We start from the raw sequence: 27652 nt of genomic DNA on the forward strand, positions 1-27652 counted from the left end.
CATATCTCCTGATCTACATATCATACAGTGATATAATTTTGTACACTACAGGTCATTAAAATTGCTACACCACAAAGATGACATGCTATAGACGCAAAATTAAACCGACAGGAAGAAGATGCTGTGATATGCAAAAGATTAGCTTTTCAGAGCATTCACACAAGGTTGGCGCCGGTGGCGACACCTACAACATGCTGACATGAGGAAAGTTTCCAACCGATTTCTCATACACAAACAGCAGTTCACCGGCGTTGCCTGGAGAAACGTCGTTGTGATGCCTCGTGTAAGGAGGAGAAATGCGTACCATCACGTTTCCGATTTTGATAAAGGTCGGATTGTAGCCTATCGCGATTGCGGTTTATCGTATCGCGACATTTCTGCTCGCATTGGTCGAGGAGGGTAATACAGAACGCCGTGCTGGATCCCATCGGCCTCGTATCACTAGCAGTCGAGATGACAGCCATCTTACCCGCATGGCTTTAACGGATAGTGCAGCCACATCTCGATCCCTGAGTCAACAGATGAGGACGTTTGCAAGACAGCAACCATCTGCACGAACAGATGGACGACGTTTGCAGCAGCATGGACTATCAACTCGGAGGCCATGGTTGCGGTTACCCTTGACGCTGCATCACAGACAGGAGCGCCTGCGATGGTGTACTCAACAACGAACCTGGGTGTACGAATGGCAAAATGTCATTTTTTGGGATGAATCCAGGTTGTGTTTACAGCATCATGATGGTCGCATCCGTGTATAGCGAAATCGCGGTGAACACACGTTCAAGCGTGTATTCGTCATCGTCATGCTGGCGTATCAGCCGGCGTGATGGTATGAGGTGCCATTGGTTACACGTCTCGGTCACCTCTTATTCGCATTGACGGCACTTTGCACAGTCGACGTTACATTTCAGATGTGTTACGACCCGTCGCTCTACCCTTCATTCGATCCCTGCGAGACCCTACATTTCAGCAGGATAATGCACGACTGCATGTTGCAGGTCCTGTGCGGGCCTTTCAGGATACAGAAAACGTTCGACTGCTGCCCTCGCCAGCACGTTCTCCAGATCTCACACCAATTGAAAATGTCTGGTCAAAGGTGGCCGAGCAACTGGCTCCTCACAATACGTTAGTCACTACCCTTGATGAACTGTTTTATCGTGTTGAAGCTGCATGGGCAGCTGTACCTGTACACGCCATCCAAGCTCTGTTTGACTCCATGCCCAGGGGTATCAAGGCCGTTATTACAGCCAGAGATGGTTGCGCTGGGTACTGATTTCTCAGGATCTCTGCATCCAAATTGCGTGAAAATGTAATCAATGTCAGTTCTAGTATATTTGTCCAATGAATACCCGTTTATCATCTGCATTTCTTCTTGTCGTTGCATTTTTAATAGCCAGTATTGTATTTATATTCAGCTGCCTATGTGAATACTGCCTGGAAAAAATGTTGCGAAGAGAATTGCCAGGAATAAATTTATACATTCATGATGGGGCAGCTTTTCATGCACACCAGTTTTTTGGCGTGGTATCTCCTGAATTACGTGTGGTAATATGATACATTTTGTAGGTCCATTTGGCAGCAATTTGCATGAAAATGCTATGAGACGGAGTGGCCATTTGGATGCACTTGAATAAGTTACCTCATGTCTTGACCAGACTTTTTATTTCTTCCAAAATCACCACACGTGTTTCGACACTCCGTCACTTTCAATGACAGTGTTGCGTCAGTCCTATAAAGTTGTTCATTAGGTACATTGTATTATGTTAACTTTCTCAATCACGAGACAACCTACACCTGGAGTTACGATCTGGGGTGCGATTTCGTGTGACAGCAGGAGCACTCTCTTGGTTATCCTGTGATACTCCCCTGCAAATTTGTGCGCCAGCCTGACAATTTGAACTGTTACGCTACCTTTCATGAACAGCGTTCCAGCAGGGTGTTTTCCAACAGGACAACGCTAGCTCACTTACCGATGTTGTAAGCCAACATGCTCTACAGAGTGTCGACATGTTGGCTTGGCCTGTTCGATCACCAGATCTGCCTCCAATCGAGTACATATGGGACGTCAACGGGCGACAACTCAAGTGTCATACACAAACAGCATTAACCGTCCCTGAATTGGCACATCTAATGCAATAGGCATAGAACTCATGCCAAAAACTGACATCCGGCACCTCTACAACACAATGCATGCATGTTTGCATGCTTTCATTCAACATTCTGGCGGTTACACTGGTTATTACTGTATCAGCACTAGCTCATCTCACGCTTACATTGACTTGTGATCTTGCATCGTTTATCACTTAAATATGTTACCTAGACAAATGTGTTTCCTAAATTTCGTAAATCTACATTAATTAGTTTTTGGTGTTACCATTTTTCTTTCGTCAGTGTAGTAGGAAGACCGCAGCTAGCAGCGAGGTATCGGGTTGCATTTACGTGATTGGAAACAATGATAGCATTGATTTTAGGTAAAATTGTATACCTTTTGCTTCCCCTTTTGCATGTGAATTTGTCGTCCACGATGGTGAGTCTTTTACTTGTTTTCGGGTTACACGTGGTGAACGGTATCCGGCTCTTAGTTAATCATCTGTAAATTCAAGTAATTAAAAACGGATCCAGTTACTATGAGGTATATTTCTAAATTCCTTGCAAAGTTCTTTACTGTAACTTCGGAAGGGATGTCTGTTAGTAGCCATAACAGCAAACTAGTATCAGAGCTGTTAATGTATTATATTCGATTTTTCGTATATTTAGACCTCGTGAATTTGTTATCTTACACCTTGCTTTTGTTCATAAATTCTACCACGCGTACTTTGTCTCCATGTTTGTCTGTTTCATTCTTGTCTCAGGCAAAACATGCGCCACTCACTTACTTGTATTTTGCTTAGGAGATGCGTTACGAATGCTTCCAGTGGTTGCATTCATTGAACTTCAGAAATCCAGGTAAGGTGACACTCCTACATTTCTGCGTGCTATACATCAGCCGAAACGGTGTCTTCGTACATCACAGCTTTCAAAATCAGCATTTCACATCTGCAATGGCTTATCTTGCGCTTACATTGACTTGTGATCTTGCAACGTTAATCACTTAAATCTGTTACCTAGACAAATGTATTTTCTAAAACAAATGTGTTTTCTAAATTTCGTAGATCTACATTAATTAGTTTTAAAGTTATTAGGTAGTGTAGGCAACAGACGAAAAAAACGTTTGTCTTGCACAATGAAGCCACTCTTTCGTAGTATAGTAATTCAGATATTTATTTTTATTTACGTTGAGTTATTTAGATGAGTTATTATGTCAATTTTTGTTGGAAATTTACTAGTTTATTAATATAATAAAATAATTTAAATTTTTAAAGGAAGCTAAAGGCTTCAGAACAGCAAGTAGGTGATACATTGTTCAATGTTTTGTTTTTAGTAGTGTAGGTATCTGTTTTAGACCACAGCGATTTGTTTTGTTAGCTCTCTCTCTGTTAGGGTCTAGGTTACATTTTTGGTTGTTGTTGAAAAGTGTTATATGTGAAAGTTTCGTTTCGTACGAGTTACAAATAAAACAGAATCTAAAGTAATCTCTAATTCAGCTTTGTTATTTGTGGATTTTAGTATGTGAAATTACTGAAGTATTATGATTTTACAACTGAGGATAATTGGTTTAAAAATACTAGATTTCAGTTGGTATAATTTTGCCAGTCTCTATTGAACAGCAGTTAAACACTTTTCATGAAAAACTTAACTTCCGATAGCAGCACAGGGCGATCGGTTGACTGTCATTTATTTGAAGAACTTCACGGACTACATCGCAGCAATTTTTCTGAATTTCAGAGTGTAATCTGACGGGAAAACTTAATTACAGCGAATATAAGGTGTCAAGACATTTACACTCCTGGATATTGAAATAAGCACACCGTGAATTCTTTGTCCCAGGAAGGGGAAACTTTATTGACACATTCCTGGGGTCAGATACATCACATGATCACACTGACAGAACCACAGGCACATAGACACAGGCAACAGAGCATGCACAATGTCGGCACTAGTACAGTGTATATCCACCTTTCGCAGCAATGCAGGCTGCTATTCTCCCATAGAGACGATCGTAGAGATGCTGGATGTAGTCCTGTGGAACGGCTTGCCATGCCATTTCCACCTGGCGCCTCAGTTGGACCAGCGTTCGTGCTGGGCGTGCAGACCGCGTGAGACGACGCTTCATCCAGTCCCAAACATGCTCAATGGGGGACAGATCCGGAGATCTTGCTGGCCAGGGTAGTTGACTTACACCTTCTAGAGCACGTTGGGTGGCACGGGATACATGCGGACATGCATTGTCCTGTTGGAACAGCAAGTTCCCTTGCCGGTCTAGGAATGGTAGAACGATGGGTTCGATGACGGTTTGGATGCACCGTGCACTATTCAGTGTCCCCTCGACGATCACCAGTGGTGTACGGCCAGTGTAGAAGATCGCTCCCCACACCATGATGCCGGGTGTTGGCCCTGTGTGCCTCGGTCGTATGCAGTCCTGATTGTGGCGCTCACCTGCACGGAGCCAAACACGCATACGACCATCATTGGCACCAAGGCAGAAGCGACTCTCATCGCTGAAGACGACACGTCTCCATTCGTCCCTCCATTCACGCCTGTCGCGACACCACTGGAGGCGGGCTGCACGATGTTGGTGCGTGAGCGGAAGACGGCCTAACGGTGTGCGGGACCGTAGCCCAGCTTCATGGAGACGGTTGCGAATGGTCCTCGCCGATACCCCAGGAGCAACAGTGTCCCTAATTTGCTGGGAAGTGGCGGTGCGATCCCCTACGGCACTGCGTAGGATCCTACGGTCTTGGCGTGCATCCGTGCGTCGCTGCGGTCCGGTCCCAGGTCGACGGGCACGTGCACCTTCCGCCGACCACTGGCGACAACATCGATGTACTGTGGAGACCTCACGTCCCACGTGTTGAGCAATTCGGCGGTACGTCCACCCGGCCTCCCGCATGCCCACTATACGCCCTCGCTCAAAGTCCGTCAACTGCACATACGGTTCACGTCCACGCTGTCGCGGCATGCTACCAGTGTTAAAGACTGCGATGGAGCTCCGTATGCCACGGCAAACTGGCTGACACTGACGGCGGCGGTGCACAAATGCTGCGCAGCTAGCGCCATTCGACGGCCAACACCGCGGTTCCTGGTGTGTCCGCTGTGCCGTGCGTGTGATCATTGCTTGTACAGCCCTCTCGCAGTGTCCGGAGCAAGTATGGTGGGTCTGACACACCGGTGTCAATGTGTTCTTTTTTCCATTTCCAGGAGTGTATTTTCAATTCTCAGTGCTCCAAATTAATTCTAATTAAAAACAAATAGTGCTTGTTCACCGAATTAGACAGAGCATGCTTAATAACAAGGCACGTGAATAAACAATTTACGGCGATGTCAATCTACGTTACGTCCGCTATTACTGTTTCAAGAAATTGTAATGAAGTTTGTGACTCGTCCTCCAAGCTTTAAATAAAAATAAACTGAACACGGCCCTGGAAATCGAAGACATCGTAAGATGCAAATTTACACACTAAAATTTAGCATCCAGAAAAGGCTACAGAAAGGTGGAGGAGCCACAACAAGTCGAACCCATAAGGCACTATTTCCTACTCTTTGGGAGAATATCGAATGAGGTTTGTGGCTGACGTTCTAGTTGAATGCTATTTCAGGTCGTAAGCCTATTCCATCTCTTGTATGAATACTCAGGTACACTTCTGAAAAGAATGGCGGGCTTACAAGCCGTTCGCATCCAACTGACCCTTGCCTCTGACTTTATGTCATTAATCCTTCGTCCACTCTTTTCGTATGAAAATGAGTACAATACTGACTATCCTCATTACATCTCCCACCATTTTGTCTCGCTCTATGTGCTGTTTCCGTGTCTACTACTGCCCACTGACCGTACAGTATAGCTTAATGGTATGAGGAGCCAGACGCGGTGGCCGAGCGGTTCTGGGCGCTTCAGTCCGGAACTACGGAACTGCTACGGTCACAGGTTCCAATCCTGCCTCGGGCATGGATGAGTGTGATGTTCTTAGGTTAGTTAGGTTTAAATAGTTCTTGGGGAATGATGACCTCAGATGTTAAGTCCCATAGTGCTCAGAGCCATTTGAACCATTTGAAAGAGCCAATGGTTTGAGGATATCCTCCAAGGCAGCTAATAGCTTTGATGTAATGGCGTCACTTTGCCAAAATACTTTTTTAGTTCTGAAATTTTCACTTTCTTGGTGTAATCGAAATAGAGTCATTACATTTTTGTATATAACCTTGAACAAACCGACGTTGGTAAGTTCTGGTCTTTGGTTTGCAGAAGTGCCTATAACCAGTTGCCTTTCATGGCGGTGTAATTTTTTCCCTCTTTGTCAGTTACAAGTCACCCAGCTACCCATCATCAGTGATTGTTAACAACATTATAGCGATTGTTGCCGTAGCCGTAGCTGTAGAAGGAAAGATCGCAACAAGTGAACACTAAATATGCCGTGGTATCGAGTTATTTTTATGTTTACTTGGTTACATAGAATTATTCCTGATGCACAAACCACTTTTCAAAATAACGCTTACGTTCTCCAGTTACGTCAGATACACGACTCTACGCCGGGCGGGATTAGCCGAGCCGTCTGAGGCGCTGCAGTCATGGACTGTGCGGCTGGTCCCGGCGGAGGTTCGAGTCGTCCCTCGGACATGGGTGTTTGTGTTTGTCCTTAGGATAATTTAGGTTAAGCAGTGTGTAAGCTTAGGGACTGATGACTTAGTAGCTAAGTCCCACAAGATTTCACACACATTTGAACATTTTGAACACGACACTACACACACTTTGCAGAAATAACTTCCATACGCCATCCATGGTATATAAGAAACAACACGCAGGGTGGAAAGGAAAAAAGAAAACTACGCGATCACGCCCTAGTCGACCGACCGGCGTGTCATCCTCATCAGTCATCGATGCGGTATGGAGGGACAAGGGGTCAGCATACTATCTTTTCGACCTTGGAGCCGCTACCTCTCAGTCACGTCGCTGCTCAACTGGCATCACGAGGCTGAGCGCACCCCCGTCCAGTCCTCCTACCAAGGAAAAATCCCTGGCAGCATCTAGAATCAAAACAGGGACCTCGCCAGAGCAGCGAGACCCACTGAATATGGTGCTACTGAGACGGAAAATGTTGCAAATAATATAATTTTGCCTCTAGGCGGCATGAAACCACCAATCGGAAAATTAAGATCCTACCGTAAAGAGAGGTGACTGCTATCAGTCATTTCTGAAAACCTATATTCAGTCCAGTTTCACATCCATAACGCATAAAGTACGTTCTTTGGTTCTCAAGTTTTACGACTTCTCATAGGCTGTAAAATCCCACCATTGTAGTAATGATATTTGTTTCCTGTTCCTTTAGCTTCATTGGCAAAATGTAAGTAGTCTATTGTCCTACATCCACCTCTAATACAAGCTTATTGACATCCCAACTTTCAGTTTAAAGTTTGCTTGCTTTTCCCTACACGATTATTGAGAATTTTAGTAAAAATCTTGAAATTCCCTGTAGAAAACTGAAGAACTTATAGTTATCCACAAAATCGCTTTTCACTTTCTTCTGCTTGTTCCAACTATCGAATATCGGTAACATTCTGTTGACAGACGTGTAAGTTTCGCTCTCACCACGCATCTACTGTTTTAATCATTTTTAATGTTACTATCAGTCAAAGGGGCTTTTCCTCATTAGATGCAACGAATCGCTTTCTCTACTTTTACTGACAGTGTTTCAGAATTCACTTGTACTATCTGACTATTCGTTTATCTGAATATTCGTTTCATTAAGTGCACAGTATGGATTTTTAAAGATATTTTCCAGCCCCATTCTCAATGTGTCCCATTTTGTCCTAGCAGTGCCATCTGACATCCTGAATGTGATGTAACGTTAATATAGTATATGTGCCAGTTTCGTTTTCTTCATATTTCGGTTGTTCTCGACTGTCTAGCTTACATTCTTTTTCTTACAGTTCCTTGAAGAATCTCGTAAACGTTTCTGAATAGTTATATTCAACTCTGTTAATTGTGTCTGTGTCAGGTTACCATTTACTTTTAATTCTTTTCTCATCTGCATTGTCTGTGTTCTGATTTCTGAAATTTTGTTTTGTTTGTTCTTGGTCACTCCTGCAACATATCTAACGTGTTTGTTAAATCATCATTTTTCATATTTAAGCCTATAGTTTCTGCATTATCTGGCACCTTAAACCTATTCGTTAATTTAATTGTAATTCTGCAAATTTTGCACTAAAAATTTCTTGAATCAGTGAAACTAATTTCTGTTTAATTAGTTAAGTGTTTTCTGACACAGTGTCCCGTTTTATGATGCATATTAGTAACCTGTAGTCACAAGAGACCATGAACTGATTTAAAACCAAAACAATCGGTGCGATTTGTTTAATAATTGGTAACCTATAGCCAGTGATATTTTTATACTACTTCATTCTTTCCACATACATTTGATGCCGAGGTATTTCTTGCAAAATGTGTTTAGAATATTTTTTTTTTCAGTAACTTCCTCTAGCATGTCTTCGACATAGTTTCTGATATTTTATCCGGAGTTCCCTACTTAAAAGTCATTTTCCATCCTTTGTTCTCATTTTTGAATTAATATTGCCTCTACTGTCCTATAGTTTGATTTACCAGTTCTTATAATACCTTACTAGGCTTTTGCGATACAAATTTCTGCTATTTCCAACGAGCATATAAAAATGTGTGTGCTTTCTGTTATGTTGAGGTTCCTTGAATACCATTCAGTAATTGGACCTTTGTTTTCCTTGTGTTGATAATCAACATACTTCTGACAACCTTCTTGGTTTGAGTCTCTATAGTGAAACATTTACTGTATGGGGCTCTATCTGATTCTCTTCCTTTCTTCAGACCTCCGATACCCTACTGATATCCCACTTGAAAACGCGAACTTCTGCTGGTGCTTTTAGCAGTTTATCTTCACTCTTAAAAGTCCTTCAGTCTAAGGCCCTTATATGTGGGTTGAAGAGACAACTCTTTATGATGGAAGACAAAATTATTGAACACAGATCGTTGTAAGTAGGTAGGAAACGACCATAGAATCCTAAATTTCGTTTAGAATGCAATTTAATGCGGTAAAGAGGATACACAGCGAATTTTCCGTGATATTCGTAATAATTCGTACACATACGTTTTTCTTTTTTTCTACCGTTTCTGTCGCATATGCAGTACGCTTGGCAAAGGCTTAATGAAACTTAGCTACATATTGTGCCTTGGGCGAGGCCACAAATATGCAGCACAGTAATGAACTCCCGAATTTGTTTACCTGCCAGCTTGCATTGGCAGGCTGATGCGGTTGCAGCACACGAAGATAGTGTTGACACACAAGTGGATTGCCACAATTCGCTGCGTTTGCACATATTGTTGTCACAACTGCGGTACACACATAATTTATAATTTCTGACTTCCAGTGAAAGCTGTCGACGTATTTATGAATTCAATCAATTCTCATTGTACTCGTATATCCATGTGGTAATTGCAATCGTCAGCCAACTCGCCATTTTTCAATAACTTTAACAGGACAAAAAAAGGAACAACTTTATGGACGTTACAGGAAATCTCTGTGATATAGCCCACGCGACAGAAACATCCTGAAACTAACGATTGCGATGGAACACTACCATCTGACAAGATTGAATTCACTGATCTGCATGCATGTTGACTGTCACCCATCTTCGCAGTTTCTAAAAGGAAGACAGATTTTGGTCTAACGTCCTGTCTACGAGGTTATTATAAACGGACTACAACCTGTGACTGGAGATGGAAATATTCCCTGTTCTTTTCGCGTCATTTATTAGAATCACAGAAAACGTAAATCTAAATGGGCAGTCAGGGATTTGAATCGCTGTCCTCTCGAATACGCGTCCAGCACCTTACCTTGCCACTAGGCCATCTCGCTTGAAAAGTACTGAGCATACTCCACTGGAATTTGTATGATCGGGGCCTCGAACTCATCGTCTCCTTCCGATGGAAAGTTCTCTATCAACAATGTAAAATGGTGTCGCTTCACTGCATTAGGAATGAGTTGTCTGGAAAGTAATGTAGGTCAATGGACGCTGTAGCGATTTCATCAAGTTTCAGACCGGCTGTCAACCATTTGAAATGAATCAGTGCTTCGCGATGCCGACCAAAGTCCATCATGAAGTACCACCTATGGGCATTTACATGTTTGAAAAATACCGCCGGTCATCGTTCAAAAAGGACTCTAGAACACCAAAAGGCAAAAGTCGATCTCTTTTGCCACCTCTTTGCTATGACATCGAAATGTCTCGCGAAGACATCCTTGCGTAAAACTCACTCGGTTTACTTGCTAATTATTATCTGAGTGAAATCGCGAGCATTCGACGGAATGCTCTATCCGCTAAATTCGGAACAACTGAGTGTCGTGGTTGCTGTTGTGGGGGGCGTTTATTCCCCATAGACGGTTTGTATTGGTCGGCGTATGTTATCGTTATATCATACTGCTGAAGACTGGGTGCTTGCCTGCATAGGCATTGCCAGAGCTCTCGTAGGAACGTTAACATTTCGGAACGTGCCCTGTGTTTTTTTGCTCAGCATCGAGAGATCTCTTCTGGGCACCACTAAAATTATACTCGTACATTAGAGCAGTACCTGTATTTGATAATGGTTTTTCTGGCATTGAACTTTACAGGCAGCGCACTAATTTATTCCATGCCAAAGTCAAGGCGATCTGACGAGAAAGCTAAATAAGTCTCTCCCTGTGTGGGAATCACATTATTGTGTGAACGTTATGGGCAGCAGACACTGGTACATATGGAAGGCCGTGATGCGGATAGCCGAACGGTTAAGGCGACCGCTCGCGTAGAGCGGCAAATCTGTGTTCGAATCCCGGTTCGGCACTAATTTTCTTTTGCTAGCGGTAAATTAAATAGCTATGGTGTTAACGCATTTTCAATCGGCGAATACATTTTATGAACTACGATTATAGTCGTTGTGGCGCACCTTCTAATTTCTACTCCTTTTTTAATAATACAATCCCAGTACCTGTGTGTAGATGCGATGGACAAGATTTCACTCTCTCTAAATATTATTCTGTGTTTATTTGTCAGACTTTATTCATAAACTGCTGTTTTCTCAAGTTCTCTATTTCCAATGTGACTTTGAAAATGGTCAATAAACTGTGTTGGCATAACGTATTCCGACTATCCCTCTGAAACTATTAAGTCGTTCCGTCATGATTTGATGACCACCTGCTTCTTGTACGGCGTTTAGTTTTTTGAAATGACCAACACAACGACTATAGGTTCTCCATTTTCCCCAGCAGTGGCCACATTCGTGAGGGAGCATTTTGACGAACGTGCATTAAGTTTGGCTCCATTTCGCAAATCTTCGCCGACCAATCACAATCCCTCCATGGGCTATAAATGGTCACAATACCTGCAGCCATGATAGTTACTTGTTCTTTACGAAGACCGTGGACGATTTCAACCAAAGGTTTCGAAAGCCGGAGATTTTACACAGATTTGACGCTACGAGTAAACGGGAGTGTTTTATACTACGTGCCTTCTTTGTTTGGTGTAATGGACGGGGCTATTAAGTGTTGTGGAGAGTAGAGGACTGATGATCCATTGTCTCCGATACGGTTTCTAGCTAAGAAGGCACTACAATGATGAGTGAAGTGTTCTGCGCGCTTCTCTGCCATTCGTATCAGTGATATGAGTTTTATTCTTCAGCAGGCTGCTGACATCTTTCCATTGGCACTAAAATAATTTTTCCCCGGAAGGTCGCCATGTCAGTAACTTGCTGATGTCGTTTTAGAAGATCTTGTCCTTTACATCCACAGCCTCATTTTATACTAGTATACCAGCATGAACTAATATAGTGGACAGAAAATTGTAAGTTCTTAGGAATGCACATTGATGTGAACTTCAGCTGTAAAAACCATATAGTACACTTACTAAAATTTTTGGTTTCGGCTGCTTTTTTCAGGAGAGTAATTACCAAGTATTTGGATATGAAAATCAGTAAGCTAGCAAATTTTGCATACTTTCATTACTGAAGTCTTATGTGATAACATACTGGAGTAACCACACACGTAGACGAAAATTATTCTTTGCACAGAAGAAAGTTATTATGTGTGGAGCTCACAAACACATCTATCGTAGCCAGTATCTCTTCAAGCAGCCGTAATTATTAACCACAGAATGGCACTACATTTATTCATATATGAAATTTGTTATCAAAATCCCATCTGCGTCTGAGAGTTCCCGAAACATTCACAAGCCAAACACTAGAAGGAAAAATGACCTTCATTACCGTTTAATGAATCTACGCCATATAACGGAGTGAAATACGCAAGTTTGCAGCTATAAGACCCTTTGACAACCTTTCCATGGAAATAAAATTCCAAATGTAGATATACGATCATTCTCCTTAACAACTCCCTATATACCACATAGAAAATCTTGAATAAAAAAAGTAGTCACTTTCGTAGAAAAACATGTAAAAGGTCATCGTCTAACCGTATAAACTTTTTTTTCTACTTGTGTGAGTGTACGTGTGTGTGTGTGTGTGTGTGTGTGTGTGTGTGTGTGTGTGTGTGTTTTCTATTGGTTTTACCGCAAATATGATGTGTGGAACAACTAACTAATTAGCTAACTAACAAATGTTCTTATTGTACTATGTCAGGAAGATTGGACTGACAAAAAACAGACCATTATGATGCTACAACTGAACGACGCTTCTGTACATAGCCTCAGGAGAAGATCCTAGTTCTAGCAAAAGCTTTCATATGGCAGCACAGCTTGTGTAACATAAATAACACCTTTCTTCTTGCTAAAGGCAGAAATAACTGTTGATTTTACAGTAAGCACTCGGCTTTTGGCGACACCGTACACTTTCACATTAAGACAGTAGCAATTGTGGTGTGCTGAGGTACTCACAGACTGCGGAGCCTGGGACAGATGGAGCAGAGTGAGGCGGGCACCTCCTGGAGTCCAGCCCTGTCCAGCCGCAGGATCTCCAGCGCCGTTGTGCCCTCCAGGTTGGGGAACTCGGTCAGCTCCCGCGCATCGGACAGGATGCTGGCAAAGAAAAGCAGAAGAAAGTATAATCAACTCTGGCAGGATACAACTAGCACACTGTGAATATCCGCGTGGCTGCTACGGTCGCAGGTTCGAATCCTGCCTCGGGCATGGATGTGTGTGATGTCCTTAGGTTAGTTAGGTTTAACTAGTTCTAAGTTCTAGGGGACTGATGACCACAGATGTTAAGTCCCATAGTGCTCAGAGCCATTTGAACCATTTGAACTATGAATATCAGCAAGTTCATAACAGGGGCATCATGAAATATGGTAGTATTCCTGAACATCACTGACGAAGATTCAGGACAGTCGTCCTAAAGTGAAAATGAAGTTAACGGGGTATGCATGGCAGTATTAACTCTCACCAAGGTACTAGCCACTGTGATGTGAAACCAACAGAGACTAATCGCGAAAAAGCCTGCCCGAGGAACTCTAACGTCGGCACATATACAGAGTGCATCGTAACTAATTGTGAAGCGTGGAGAAACTAAACAACATTAGATGCAAAACACTTTTGACTAAATATGGGAACACAAACGAGTTATTTGCGAGAAAACTGCGGAATTTCAGTATGAAATATTGTCCTAGTTAGGTTAAATGTGTTTCGAATGTAAAATTTTCGATTAAGTCCCCGTCTAATCCATGGGTTTTTATCTCATCTCTTCATAGCCTAACCTCAATCTTGTGATGCCGTTTGACGCAATTCTGTGCTGCAAGTTGCAAGATGTGTGTTTTTTAAGTTTCCTGGTCGAAATACTCTCCCCAATCGAACAGAGTGCTAACTCCACAAGCAGAAAATCTTGTTTTCAGTTATAATATATAATACTGTATAAAGATACGTCATTGTTTAAAGTTGTTGCCAAAACTCTCTGAAAGTTCTTGACAAATTTAATTCATATATTTACACGATTATTTAGTTCAGACGAACACATGTTGTTCATTTTCTTCATTATATATGGTATATCAATACATATATACTAAGTAAAGGCGAAACTTTGTTGCCAAAATTTCGAAAATTTCTTGACAAATTTATGTCTAAATTTTACACGGTATTCTAATAAACGTTCGTACGAACATAGGCTACATACTTTTTTTTCAAATGTGTATGGTATAAAAAATATATTCTCTATAAACGATAAAATCTTTTAGGAAATATCGCGAGAAGTTCTTGACTGAATTACTTAAAATTTTTACACGGTAATGTAATGTACATTTATATAGATATATACTAAGTATTTTTAAAACAAGAGTGAACGAGTTTTTCTGTTAAAACCGACTCAAAGAAAGAAAATGCTGTGCTTAGCTGTGGTGTGAAAATTTGTGGTCTCGTTTTCTTTCACGTAGTCAGTTTTAACTATGATAGCGCCGCATTTGCACTACTAGCAAAACTGTTTCTTCCATGTATATTCTCTCTCCTTACATATAATTTTTAACGAAAATCATATACTCAACTATGTGCTGTTTTGCTTTCTTCCTCGCGCTTGGTTTTAGCAGATAACAGATAGGTTCTATTAATTGCCTTTTGGCTTATGGTTTTGGAATACTACTGTGAAACCTGAATCGTTTTAAACGTCGTAGACCACCCGTTCACGGACTAAAACAATGCTAATTACTGCCATTGAAGCTACTATCCTCACAGATCCATCAGCAGGAGAGGTCTCGCGTACCCCAGAAACCAATGAGCACAATTATTATACCCATTCATTTTAAGCGACTTCAGTTTTCAGTCAAGGTTTAGTTTGCAATAGCAATAAACAAGAAGGCTCAATGGCAACGAGAGGGGGAAAGAGAAGATCGACAGAGAGGGGAAGGAAATGGACACAGAGAGGGACAAGGATCAAAATAATGGTGAGTTTGGAGGCAGAAATGGAGATTTATAAGGGGGAAGGGGGGAGGAGAGCAGATGGACAGATAGAGAAAGGTGATGTACAGAGAGAAGTGGAGCAGGAGGAGATAGATAAAGAGAGGGGGAGGACGAGAAGAGGAGTACGACGTGTATCCAATTCCCATACATACGAGTATTTAGCAATGGCGAAGCCGGTTCACCGGTTAAGCACAAACATTGTTTGTATTAGATCAGATTCGATACATTATACGTTCCGTACACCAGGTTACATGTCAGAAAACAATGATAAATAACACATCTTAAAAAAAAAGGGAGAGATGCTCATTTCATTACGCAGCTGGTAAGGGGAATGATTCACAGGGCTGTATAAAATGTCAAAAAATTATACATTTCTTAGTTTAAGTGTTTATTTTAAAGTACATAACCAGCATTTAAATATATACATACTTAGCTGGATAAGGTAATTCAGTGGCTGTTGCAACCAAACATCGACAATACAAAACCAGTCTACAAGATTTATTTAAACAAATTACACAATTTCTCTAGAACTGTACCGAAGTAAGATATTACATAGATTTCACCTCATGTGATACCGTTAATGACAGGTACATAATTTTTTCTGCTAAGAAATTTCACTGTGTTTGCGCATAATTAATACTTTAGTTTTCTTTTAGACTATAATATGTTGATAAGCTGTGTACTTGGCAGTACTATTTGGTATATCAAGTTCAATGAACAAGCTTCTGCAAGACGTTCTTGAATAGCCCTCCTCCATGGCTTACTCCAATGTACCGTATGACAATACGGCATGAAAATATTCCAGACTTTCTATTTTATATCCCGTATGACCGATACATTTAAACAGGTAAAAGATATTCATCAGCACTGTTGGATGCTCGCCCAAAAAATTACTGCTATGAACGTATTCCATTTAGAAGGGTTCTTATTTTATAGACATATTTTTTTGTGTTCTGAACTCCATATAGAGATTTCTTCTTAAAGTTTAATGACACTGAACTGGTTAGGAAACTTTTATCAACATCCACAAAAATTTCATTAATAAGCCTTTCTAAAATATATTTTACACTGACAGGAAAAAAAATCGCAACACACAAAAAAAAAATGTACTGTAGTGAGACTTCAGGAAAAAATTGTCTAGGTAACTATTTAAGCGATTATCGCTGCAAGATCACAGTTTAATGTAAGCGCGATATAATCCATTGTAAATGTGAAATTCTTGTACGTGAATAATCAGTGTAATCTCCAGAATTTTGAATCCAAGCATACGAACGTGCATGCATTGTGTCACTGTATGCTAGCCTTCACGGGCTGCTTACACCACATCGACCGGTTATGAATACGGCGGAAGTACGCACTTTACACGGGATTTTAGGTTTTATTTCAGTGGTTTTATCCATTTGGTGTTTATCGGATGTTATAATACATCCTACGTGGTGGCTCATTCAGCAGCCAGGTTTTGTACATTTTTACAAACATCTTTTGGGTGTACTCAGCTTTATTATGACAACCCAACATTGACTTTTAACGTGGACAGCTTCCCGAAAGCTGGAACTCCGTAATTGTACATCTAAATGATGGAAATATAGCCATTGTGAACCTGAAGATGCGTCTATACGGACATGGAAACGGTAGTTGCGAATAAAGCACCCTCACCCAGCTATGCAGCTTTTGAAAACACCTCATCATTCTTGACTTTTTAATCGTTGTAATTTTTGTGATACTTTGAACAGTTATTAAGTGTTGAGTGTTGTTATCGTTATTCTTTAACAGAACGCTTCCCCTTAAAGAGAAACGAAATCTTCTATTCTTCACCATTATGAGCAATATTTAGTGTTAGTTCTATCACGTAGAACGTCGTAGCAGTGCTCTGAGATATTTAATCGACATAGTTGAGTGTTTACATTATTACGTATTACGTGCACTCCACTGACACCAAGTCACCGTCATTTGGGAATTCAGTGGTGTCAAACGAGAGCTCATTGGAGGACAGCCCACATACTGCTGTTGTAACCCAACATGCTCCACAGAGGGTCGACATTTTGCCTTGGCCTCATCGATCACCAGATCTGTTTCTAATCGAGCTCATATCTCATATGGGACATCATCAGATAACAACTCCAGCGTCATCCTCAAACAACATTAACCGTCCCTTATTGACAGACAAAGTGCAACAGACGTGGAGTTCCATCCCACAAAATGACATCCGGCATTTGTACAACACAATACATACATATTTGCGTGCTTGCATTTAAAATTCTGGCAGTTATACCGGTTATTAATGCATCAGAATTTCACATTTGCAATGGCTTATCCCATGCTTACATTAACACATGACCTTGCAGTGATAATCACTTAAGTAGGTTACTTAGACAAATATATTCCCGAAACTTCATTACTCTACATTGATTATTTTTTGGTGCTGCAATTTTTTCCGTTCGTATATGAAGTGTTGGTTGAACATCATTCAGAATTTCAAGCAGGGATGTGGTAGGAGGGAGAGCGGAAGCAGAGGGTCTCGTGTGGCAGCCGGGGGCGGCTTCCGATGAATGAAGGGCGTGGCGCATTCCACGCAAGGTCGAACTGAGTGTCAGCGCGTCCGCTGTGCGTGCGCTGCTGCGAATGGGTCCGCTGGTTTTTCCAGGGGACGAGCTACATCGCTGGCACCGCCCCTTCATAATGAAGAAAAAGTACCGCCTTGTGTTTAGCCAGTTATAATTTCAAGTCTGCCCTGGTACCCGCTGTAATAATTACTTTGCACTTGCTAGCCCACGCCTTTGCGGATGTCTGTGCACGTATCTGTGGAGATCCGCTATAACAGTTACTCGTAGACAAAAGTCAAAGATCAGTGTAAATTCCACTATTTTCCTCTATTTATATTACATAGGATCGATAGTGATAAATCAAAAATGATTCAAATGGCTCTGAGCACTATGGGATTTAACTTCTGAGGTCATCAGTCCCCTAGAACTTAGAACTACTTAAACCTAACTAACCTAAGGACATCACGCACATCCATGCACGAGGCAGGATTCGAATCTGCGAGCGTAGCGGTCGCGCGGTTCCTGACTGAAGCGCCTAGAGCCGCTCGGACACTCCGGCCGGCGATAGTCATAATTATTAGCGTATTAAGTCACTACTCATTCGGGACACGGGTGCCACTAGTTTGGCCGGAACGCACCGTGTCCTGACTCCGTAAGGGCTAAAGATAGTGACATGTCCTTTTCTCCCCTTTTCCATACACTTACACACGCACTTTATAGACATAGACGTAGACGAATGTGATGTATTGCGAATACATAGAAAGAAGGATCCTTTATTGTATGATTATATGATAGCAGAACAAACACTGGTAGCAGCTACTTCTGTAAAATATCTGGGAGTATGCTTGCGGAACGATTTGAAGTGGAATGATCATATAAAATTAATTGTTGGTAAGGCGGGTACCAGGTTGAGATTCATTGTGAGAGTCCTTAGAAAATGTAGTCCATCAACAAAGGAGGTGGCTTACAAAACACTCGTTCAACCTATACTTGAGTATTGCTCATCAGTGTGGGATCCATACCAGATCGGGTTGACGGAGGAGATAGAGAAGATCCAAAGAAGAGCGGTGCGTTTCGTCACAGGGTTATTTGGTAACCGTGATAGCGTTACGGGGATGTTTAACAAACTCAAGTGGCAGATTCTGCAAGAGAGGCGCTCTGCATCGCGGTGTAGCTTGCTCGCCAGGTTTCGAGAGGGTGCGTTACTGGATGAGGTATTGAATATACTGCTTCCCCCTACTTATACCTCCAGAGGAGATCACGAATGTAAAACTAGAGAGATTCGAGCGCGCACGGAGGCTTTAAGACAGTCGTTCTTCCCGCGAACCATACGCGACTGGATCAGAAAAGGGAGGTAATGACAGTGGCACGTAAAGTGCCCTCCGCCACACACCGTTGGGTGGCTTGCGGAGTATAAATGTAGATATAGATGTATTTCCATGATAGCAGCAACATCCCTGTTGCCTTTACTTTAACAGTTCTCACTTACGTTGCTACCGAATCCTGCCCCAAAGCGACTTGTCGGCCATTCTAGAACACTGCAACATTTCCACCTTTAAATTCATTTTATGATTCATGTATGTGTTTTGTATTCGACATAAACAATCTCCATGTTTAAAAAGAAATACCCTGACTTACTCATCATCGCCCAGTCCAAACCGCTGAGAAAAAAAGCGTCAAATATGTAGAGTGTCTTGATCTTACACTTTAGACATGTTTAAGAAGAGACTTTCCGGGATGAAATGTTTCTTGAAAATATGTCGCTATTAAAGCAGTTTTGAGGCTAGAACTACTAAAATTGGTATTTGGTTTCTTGGTCAGAAGTAAAAAAATAAGCGTTAAACATTTTTGGGAGTTTAAGCTCTATGAGAGTGAAATAGTAGGTGCAACTTTGTTTCGCAAATACATCATTATTAAAGAGCTATTAAAGCGTTTTTGAAACTGCAGCTATGAGAACTGGTATTTTACTTCTTGGTTAGAAATAAAAAACATACGTATTCCAGTGCCTTCGGAAATTCAATCCCTATTGGAGTGAAATAGGGGATGAAATGTTTTGTGAAAATATTTCGTTATGGAAGCATTTTCAGAGCTATATCTCTGAGAATTTGAATTTGACTTCTCGGTTAGAAACACAAATTACGTCATTGAATGTTTTTGGAAATTCAGTCCTTAAGGGTGTGAAATAGGATAAGACCGATTCACCGACTCATCAGCGGCTAGCCCAAACAACTAAGGAGAGAAACTTGAAGAGCGTGTTGATCTTATACTGTAGGCACCGTTTAGTAAGGGATTGTACGAAATTCCACAGTGCTCCTAAGCGAGTGGAGTATGGGATGAAAGATTTTTTTAAAATAAATGTCGCTGATAAGGCTATTTTGAAGTTAGAACTATTAAGATTGATATTTGATTCCTACAACATATATTTAAAAAATACTTGCTTTAGCATTTTTAATAAAGGGGTAAAATAGTCTGTGAAACTTTCCTTTAAAACAAATCATTATTAACGAACTATTAAAACAATTTTAAAACTGCATCTGTCTACACTGATATTTGACTTTGTGACACCGAAAACGGAGATAAAATACCTTCTGCACCATCTAAAATTTTTCGGCGTTTACTATCCTTTGATAACTTGTCCCGTACTTCTAATTCTGACTATATAGGCTTTGTTACAGAGATCATATTAAATATGTAATGCATGTAGTAGTTTATTTATTTCCGAATGTATATAACTGATTATAATTATATTGTCATCATCATCATTAGCCAGATCTATCACTTAATGATGTGGCGTCTTTGAGTCGGCGTATAACAAAGCATCCCAGTAAGATCTTCCATTTCTACCGATCCTGAGCTTACCGTTACCAATTGAATCCCACTGTCTTTCTTATATCTCTGTCCCATCTGTCCGGTGGTCTTCCTCTGGGTCTTTGTTTGGAAAACTGGGCTTCAGTCTAGGACTTGTTTAGACAATCTTTTGTTCGAGCAACATGACCAGCCCACTGCCATTTCAATGTATTCATTCTTTCGACTACTTCGATGACCTTCGTTGTTTGTCTTATTTCAACAGTTCTATTCCTGTCTTTTTTCGTGTAACCCAACATCGATCTTTCCATTCCTCTTTGGGGTACTGTTAGCTTCCTAACAATGAACTCATCTAATGTCCATGTTTCAATGGTTCAAATGGCTCTAAGCACTATGGGACTTAACGTCTGAGGTCATCAGTCCCATGGACTTAGAACTAACCAAGTACATCATACACATCCATGCCCGAGGCAGGATTCGAACCTGTGACCGTAGCAGCAGCGCGGTTCCAGACTGAAGCGCCTAGAACCACTCGGTCACAACGGCCAGCTCCATGTTTCGCAGCCATAAGTTATTACTGGTACTATGCATTGGTCAAATATAGATTTCTTCAGCTCAACCGACACCTTAGATTTCAAAATTGAAGAGTGCTTCCCATAAGCTTGTCAGCCCAATTTAATTCATCGTAATATTCCTGGTTTAAAGTCTCCTTTCATGTTCATCAGTTTACCCAGCTAGATATATTCTGTGACTTTTTGGGAGTTGTGTACTTCCAACTGATATACTTCCCTCAGGTGTCCTTTCATTGATCATTATCTTGGTTTTATTAGTGTTCATTTTTAGTTAAATTGAAAACTCTAATGTAAATATTGTAAATTGCTGGGTAATATTCAAGGAAACTTTAATTTTAATGTAGCAACGACGAAATGGCATTAGCTGAGCCGTTGTTTATATTTGCGTATTAATAATCTCCGTCGCGGAAGCGGAGCAGTTTGAGTGATGAAAGAGTGCGAAAGTGTTTGTTGGGCGCTCCTGCAGTCGCAGTGTGCAGCTATGATCGCGCCAGTGTAGGCGCAACTAATTAGTTAACCCGCGAATATTGAGAGCACGGAAGGAGTGGATAGGCGGAGGAAGCTGCAATTCTAACTATTGCCTGCCTCATAGTTATCCGTGGCTCTGGAGACGACCCGTGGATCTCAATCAGCAGTAGTAACAGTAGCGGCTCAGCATCTCGTCGGCTACATTCTTCATCGTCCACCCAGCTACATCGTAATACGGTTAAGTGACAGATTTTGTAGAGGCATCACACAGAGGCATTTCTTTGGCAAAGTATGACTAACTTGAATAATAACGTGCAACAGTTAAAAATTGTAGGGCACCTGTGTTATCATTGTCCGCAGACATTACTACCAAACAGAGTCCCCTTCCTTTCTATGAAATCACCGAGTGTCATCAAAATATGAAAACTGATTCATTATTTACTGCCAGTTTTGTTTATTTGCTAACGACCAGTTTCAGTCTCATTTTTCTGCCTCAGTAACTGTTCATTCTTGTATTGCATAACAGAGACTTAACTAATTTGCAGTTTTGAGTAGGAACTTCATTCACTTAGAGTAACGTAAAGTTTCACTGGCAAAACTAATAAATATAGATACAATACAAATAAAGAGTGAGCAATTTAATTTATTCTGTATTCAGCTTAGCGACTTCTTCTGGCTTTGTAATATTTTATTGTTGTTATATTAAAAATAAAAACAATTTCTCGTTTGCTTAAAGTGAATTCAATTCAATTTTTTAGTAATCAAACGTAAATTGCTTGCCTTTTTCTAAATTTTGCATTACGTTACACTGGCGTTACTGAAACTAATTTTTACGCAACAAAGTGTTAGTTACATGTATTTGACCAGTGACTTCTTTTAACTTTACGTTCAAAATATAGTATTTCAGAATAAGTAACTGCAAACTCAGTGCTTTCTGATACATTTATTTTCTCGTGAACTGTTGTGTTGCGGAAAGCGTGACGACCTTGTGTTGCCACACCAGTGATTATTTGCTAACATTTATTTGCCATTACCTTTCTCATGATTGTGGAGATTCATTAGCCTGGTGTGCTGGCGGCCTTTTAATTACCCCTTTTCAGCTAACCAGTACTTTATGTATTATCAATATATTTTGTATTAAAAATATTACGTAGTACCCTTTTTCCCGTATGAGGTTCGTGAGCAATTGCACCAAATTTCCAGTCATTTCAGAACTATCATCAATATTTAGAGTAGGTTTTGAATAGATCCTTCTTTCAGAAGGGTGTGCTGTACACTTTCCTCCTACTAACTGGTATTATTTTCCTTCCGTGCTTTTTGCGCGGTTTCCTACACCCAGTTAGATCACTACCGGGCTGGTAGCCATGTTCCGCCTCAGTTACGCGATTTTCAAAAGTTTGTAAGACCAGATAACTGTTGTAGTATTTCGACGATGACGAGTCATTCCGGCATGTCGGACATTTTGTGACATTTCACCTTAGCTCTTGATAACGACTATAAAACTGAAATCACGATGGTGCGAAAAACCAATAGGAAACTGCTCCTGTCGGTGAAAAGGGGAATATTTAGTTCCTTAAAAGGCTCTGACAGAATAGTGGAAAGTCAGCTACCTCAAACCTGGTTCGATCTTCCTTAGCGAAAAATTTAGCATTCTTTTCACAGCACATTCTAAATAGGGCAGTGAACTAAAACAGCCAAATGTCGACTCGCCCCCCCCCCCCCCCCCGCACCATCCACCTCACAAACCGGCGACTGGATGACATGCAGGTTTCTCACGTTCGCTCCCACTCCTTTATTTACAGCGTATCACACTATCACTATCTCCTGCTTCACTTAAAGTGTCTCTTTCTGTCACTTTTTCCTACTGCCACTGCCTCCAGCATACCTTGGCAACTCAAAAATTCTAGGAAGGTCAACTACTTATTTTTTCTCCTATAATCTTGAGTTTAAAATTCCATTCCAAAATGCGCGCTCCCTACACATATGTGTTAAAGTTTGCCGGTCTGTTCTTTTTCTTTTCTACTGTCCCCCCTCTGTCTTGCACCCACTTATGTACCTGCATCCACCACTTATTCTCCTTTACGACCATTGTCTCTCACTGACAATCACTATTTCCTCTCTATTTGGCTGCTAATTCTATTGTCTTCATCCGTATCAATGTCTCCTGTCTCTTTTTGTCCTACTATCACTGTCTCCTCTCCCTTCCACTGTTACTGTCTCTCAGCTGCTGTCTTTCAAAACAAAAAAAGCGCGAATATGTTCGCATGCCAAAATTTTTGAGTGAGGAAAACCGAATGAGAATCGAGGCAGCAGGTTCGTAACTTTTCTGTTAGAGTCTTTTAAAGAGGAGCATATTTCGCTTTTTGTCCTCAGACAGGAGGATTTGTTTTCCCCGCTACTTCAGAGTGCGCTGATCATAGAAAAAATATTCTACGGGTCGGTGAAATTTTGACTCTTTACTCATATTCTCCGACACATTTATATACTGCGACCCATATAAACAACAAATAAGTAGACTAATTCCGTCCAGTGGAGAATGGATGGTAACAGGAATGTCATCCACTCATCCTCTCATACTGCCAAATACAATATTAACATGCAGGATAAAGACCAGGAAAAAGAACTAAAGAACAGTAGTCTAAGCGATACGCGACTACAATTGGTATGAGCTTCATTTGTTTTCTAAATATTGTAGAAATAAACGGAGAAAAGTTCATAAAATGAGATTCAGTATTTACATCAGAAAACTGTAGCTTACCTACTGTATCAAGAGTATAACAAGCTATGTTTTAGAAAATGTAGTCATGAGCCTCTACGTCTTTAGGCAACGGAATGTAAAATACGAGGTTCGGGGCGAACAGGAGAACACTCAGGCCAAACGCAAGCCTTTGGACAGAGCTCTGGCGTATATAATGGATTAATGTGGTTTACAAAATTTTCACATCCACACACGCGGGTAAAAACTTGCGGACAATGGAATTGTGGTTGAGGAATCCGTAATCAAAAATACTGAAGCAGTTAATCAAATTTATCGAGGAGATAATTGTGGAGATAAATGTCGTTTTCGTTCGTCACTGCTCTGGAGCACTGGGTTGAACACTGAAGGGAATTAATACTTCTATAAAGTGTTGAATGTGATGTACCTTGAGAGAACAAGAAAATGCCGCAATTCACGAAGATCACATTTGGTTTTGAACCATGAGAATGTATTCCGAGTTTAGCGACATGGTAGAACTGGCGTATTGCCTTCTGGAATTTCAACCACCACTGTGGTCGATATCTTCGACGATTTGTAGCTATTTATGGACATTCAGATCAGCATGCTGCAATGCTAGAATTGCTCCAAACTGTGAATTTGGCTTATAAATCTGCTTAAAGGGCTGGAATTTGGAATTTCAAGGGGATATATGATATGAGGATGGATAGTCTACATAAATCGAAGCAAGATGCTGTCTAAGAGCAGTATAAATCACAGAGGGTAGAGGAACCTAGACAAAGATCTGTTTGCATAGATGATGGCCTAAAATAATTTCCGAGACTAGGTATGTGCTAAAACTGTGAGCTATTGTTATCTGCAGCAGAAATGAAGACAGTGGGGAAAATATTATTTGCTCCTGACCAATGAAAGTCATAATAATGTGTAACAATTTTTGTTTTCACTGTTTTAGGCTAAAACGTAGGTTTAAACAACGAGAACATGCAGCAGCGTTCACACAGATGTGACATACCTCCTAATATCGTGTCGGACATCCTTCTGCTGAGCCTAGTCCAGCAACTCCACATGGCATGGACTCACTAAGTCGTTGAAGTCCCCTAAAGAAAAATTGATCCATGCTGCCTCCATAACCGTCCATAATTGCGAAAGTGTTGCCGGTGTAGGATTTTGTGCACGAACTGACCTCTAGATTATGTCCCATAGATGTTCGATGGGATTCATAATGGAAGATCTGGGTGGTCCAACCATTCGTGTTAGTTTAATATTTCGCACAGGATACTGACAGTTTGTTTATTATTTTTCTACATCTATATCTACATCATCACACTCAAGTTCCTAGCAGAGGGTCATCGAAACTCCTTCACAATCCTCTATTATTCCATTCTCGTATAGCGCGCGGAAAGAATGAACACCTATATCTTTCCGTACGAGCTCTGATTTCCCTTATTTTATCGTGGTGATCGTTCCTCCCTTTGTAGATCGGTGTCAACAAAGTATTTTATCATTCGGAGGAGAAAGGTGGTGATTGGAATTTCGTGACAAGATTCCGTCGCAACTAAAACGCATTTCTTTTAATGATTTCCAGCCCAAATCCTGTATCATTTCTGTAACACTCTGTCTCGTATTTCGCGATAATACAAATCGTGCAGCCTTTCTTTGAACTTTTTCGATGTACTCCGTCAGTCCTATCCGGTAAGGATCCCACATCGCGCAGTAGTATTCTAAAAGAGGACGGACAAGCGTAGTGCAGACAGTGTCCTTAGTAGGTCTGTTATATTTTGTAAGTGCCCTGCCAATAAAACGCAGGCTTTGGTTACCCTTCCCCACAACATTTTCTAGGTGTTCCTTCCAAAGTTGTTCGTAATTGTAATACCTAGGTATTTAGTTGAATTTATGGCTTTTAGATTAGACTGATTTTTCGTGTAACCGAAGTTTAACGCGTTGCTTTTAGCACTCATATGGACGCCCTCACACTTTTCGTTATTTAGGGTCAACTGCCACTTTTCGCACCATTCAGATATTTCTTCTAAATTGTTTTACAGTTTGATTTGATCTTCTGATGACATTACTAGCCGATAAACGACAGCGTCATCTGCAAACAACCGAAGACGGCTGCTCAGATTGTCTCCCAAATCTTTTATATAGATAAGGAACAGCAAAGGGCCTATAACACTACCTTGGGGAAAGCCAGGAATCACTTCCGTTCTACTCGATGACTTGCCGTCAATTACTACGAACTGTGACTTCTCTGACAGGAAATCACAACTCCAGTCACATATCTGAGACGATATTCCGTAAGCACGCTATTTCACTACGAGCCGCTTGTGTGGTACAGTGTCAAAAGCTTTCCGGAAATCCAGGAATACGGAATCGATCTGAAATTCCTGGTCAATAGCACTCAATACTTCATGTGAATAAAGAGCTAGTTGTGTTTCACAGGAACGATGTTTTCTAAACCCATGTTGACTGTGTGTCAATAGACGGTTTTCTTCGAGGTAGTTCATAATCTTCGAACACAATATATGTTCTAAAATCCTGCTGCACATCGACGTTAACAATATGGGCCTGGTCCAGAAGACTTGCTTTTATTAAGTGATTTAAATTGCTTCACAACTCCAAGGATATTTACTTCTACGTTACTCATGTTGGCAGCTGTTCTCAATTCGAATTCTGGGATATTTACTTCGTCTTATTTTGTGAAGGCATTTCGGAAGGCTGTGTTTATTAACTCTGCTTTGACAGCACTGTCTTCGATAGTATCTCCATTGCTATCGCGCAGAAAAGGCTTTGATTGTTTCTTGCCGCTAACATACTTCACACATGACCAGAATCTCTTTGGATTTTCTGCCACGTTTCGGTACAAAGTTTTGTTGTGGAAACTTACAGGCATCTCGCATTGAACTCGGCGCTAAATTTCGAGTTTCTGTAAAAGATCGCCAATCTTGGGGATTTTGCCTGTGTTTAAATTTGACATGTTTGTTTTGTTGTTCTGTAACAGTGTTCTAACCCGTTTTGCATACCAAGGAGGGTCACCTCCGTCGTTTGTTAAGTTATTTGGTGAAAATCTCTCAATTGCTATCGATACTATTTCTTTGAATTTAAACCACATCTGGTCTACATTCATATTATTAATTTGTAATGAGTGGAGAAAGTCTCTCAGGAAGGCGTCAAGTGAAATTTTATCTGCTTTTTTGAATAGGTATATTTTCCGGTTATTTTTCTTCAATTCTAAAGGAACAGATAATATTCTAAAATTTGAAAAATGAGAATGTTCGATGACATCCCCTCTAAGAAATATTACACCAGTGATCAAGGGTTCTCATAGACTGAAACCGGGACTCATCTGACCAGGCCACGGTTTTCAAATCGTCTGTGGTCCAACAGATACACTCACGACCCAAGGAGAAGAGCTGCAGGTGACGTCAAGCTGTTGGCAAAGGCACTCGTCTACTGCCACATCACAATAGCGCCGTATTTCGCCGCAGTGTCCTGACGGATACGTTCGTCGTACGTCTCACATTGATTTCTAAGATTATTTCACGCTGTGTTGCTTTTCTGTTGTCACT

General features: G+C 41.0%; 1 protein-coding gene across 1 annotated transcript in view; it reads right to left on the reverse strand.

Annotated features, from left to right (window-relative positions):
* LOC126413133 (lutropin-choriogonadotropic hormone receptor-like) overlaps positions 1-27652 on the reverse strand; it is a gene marked incomplete at its 3' end in the record, with an annotated part of 673520 nt that overhangs the window by 174507 nt on the left and 471361 nt on the right. The window contains exon 9 of the mRNA XM_050083025.1: positions 12979-13119. Within this exon, the coding sequence (XP_049938982.1) occupies positions 12979-13119 (141 nt within the window). The remainder of the gene's footprint in view (positions 1-12978; positions 13120-27652) is intronic.

The sequence above is a fragment of the Schistocerca serialis genome, chromosome 7 (assembly GCF_023864345.2).
Source record: "Schistocerca serialis cubense isolate TAMUIC-IGC-003099 chromosome 7, iqSchSeri2.2, whole genome shotgun sequence".
Classification (NCBI taxonomy): Eukaryota; Metazoa; Arthropoda; class Insecta; order Orthoptera; family Acrididae; genus Schistocerca; species Schistocerca serialis.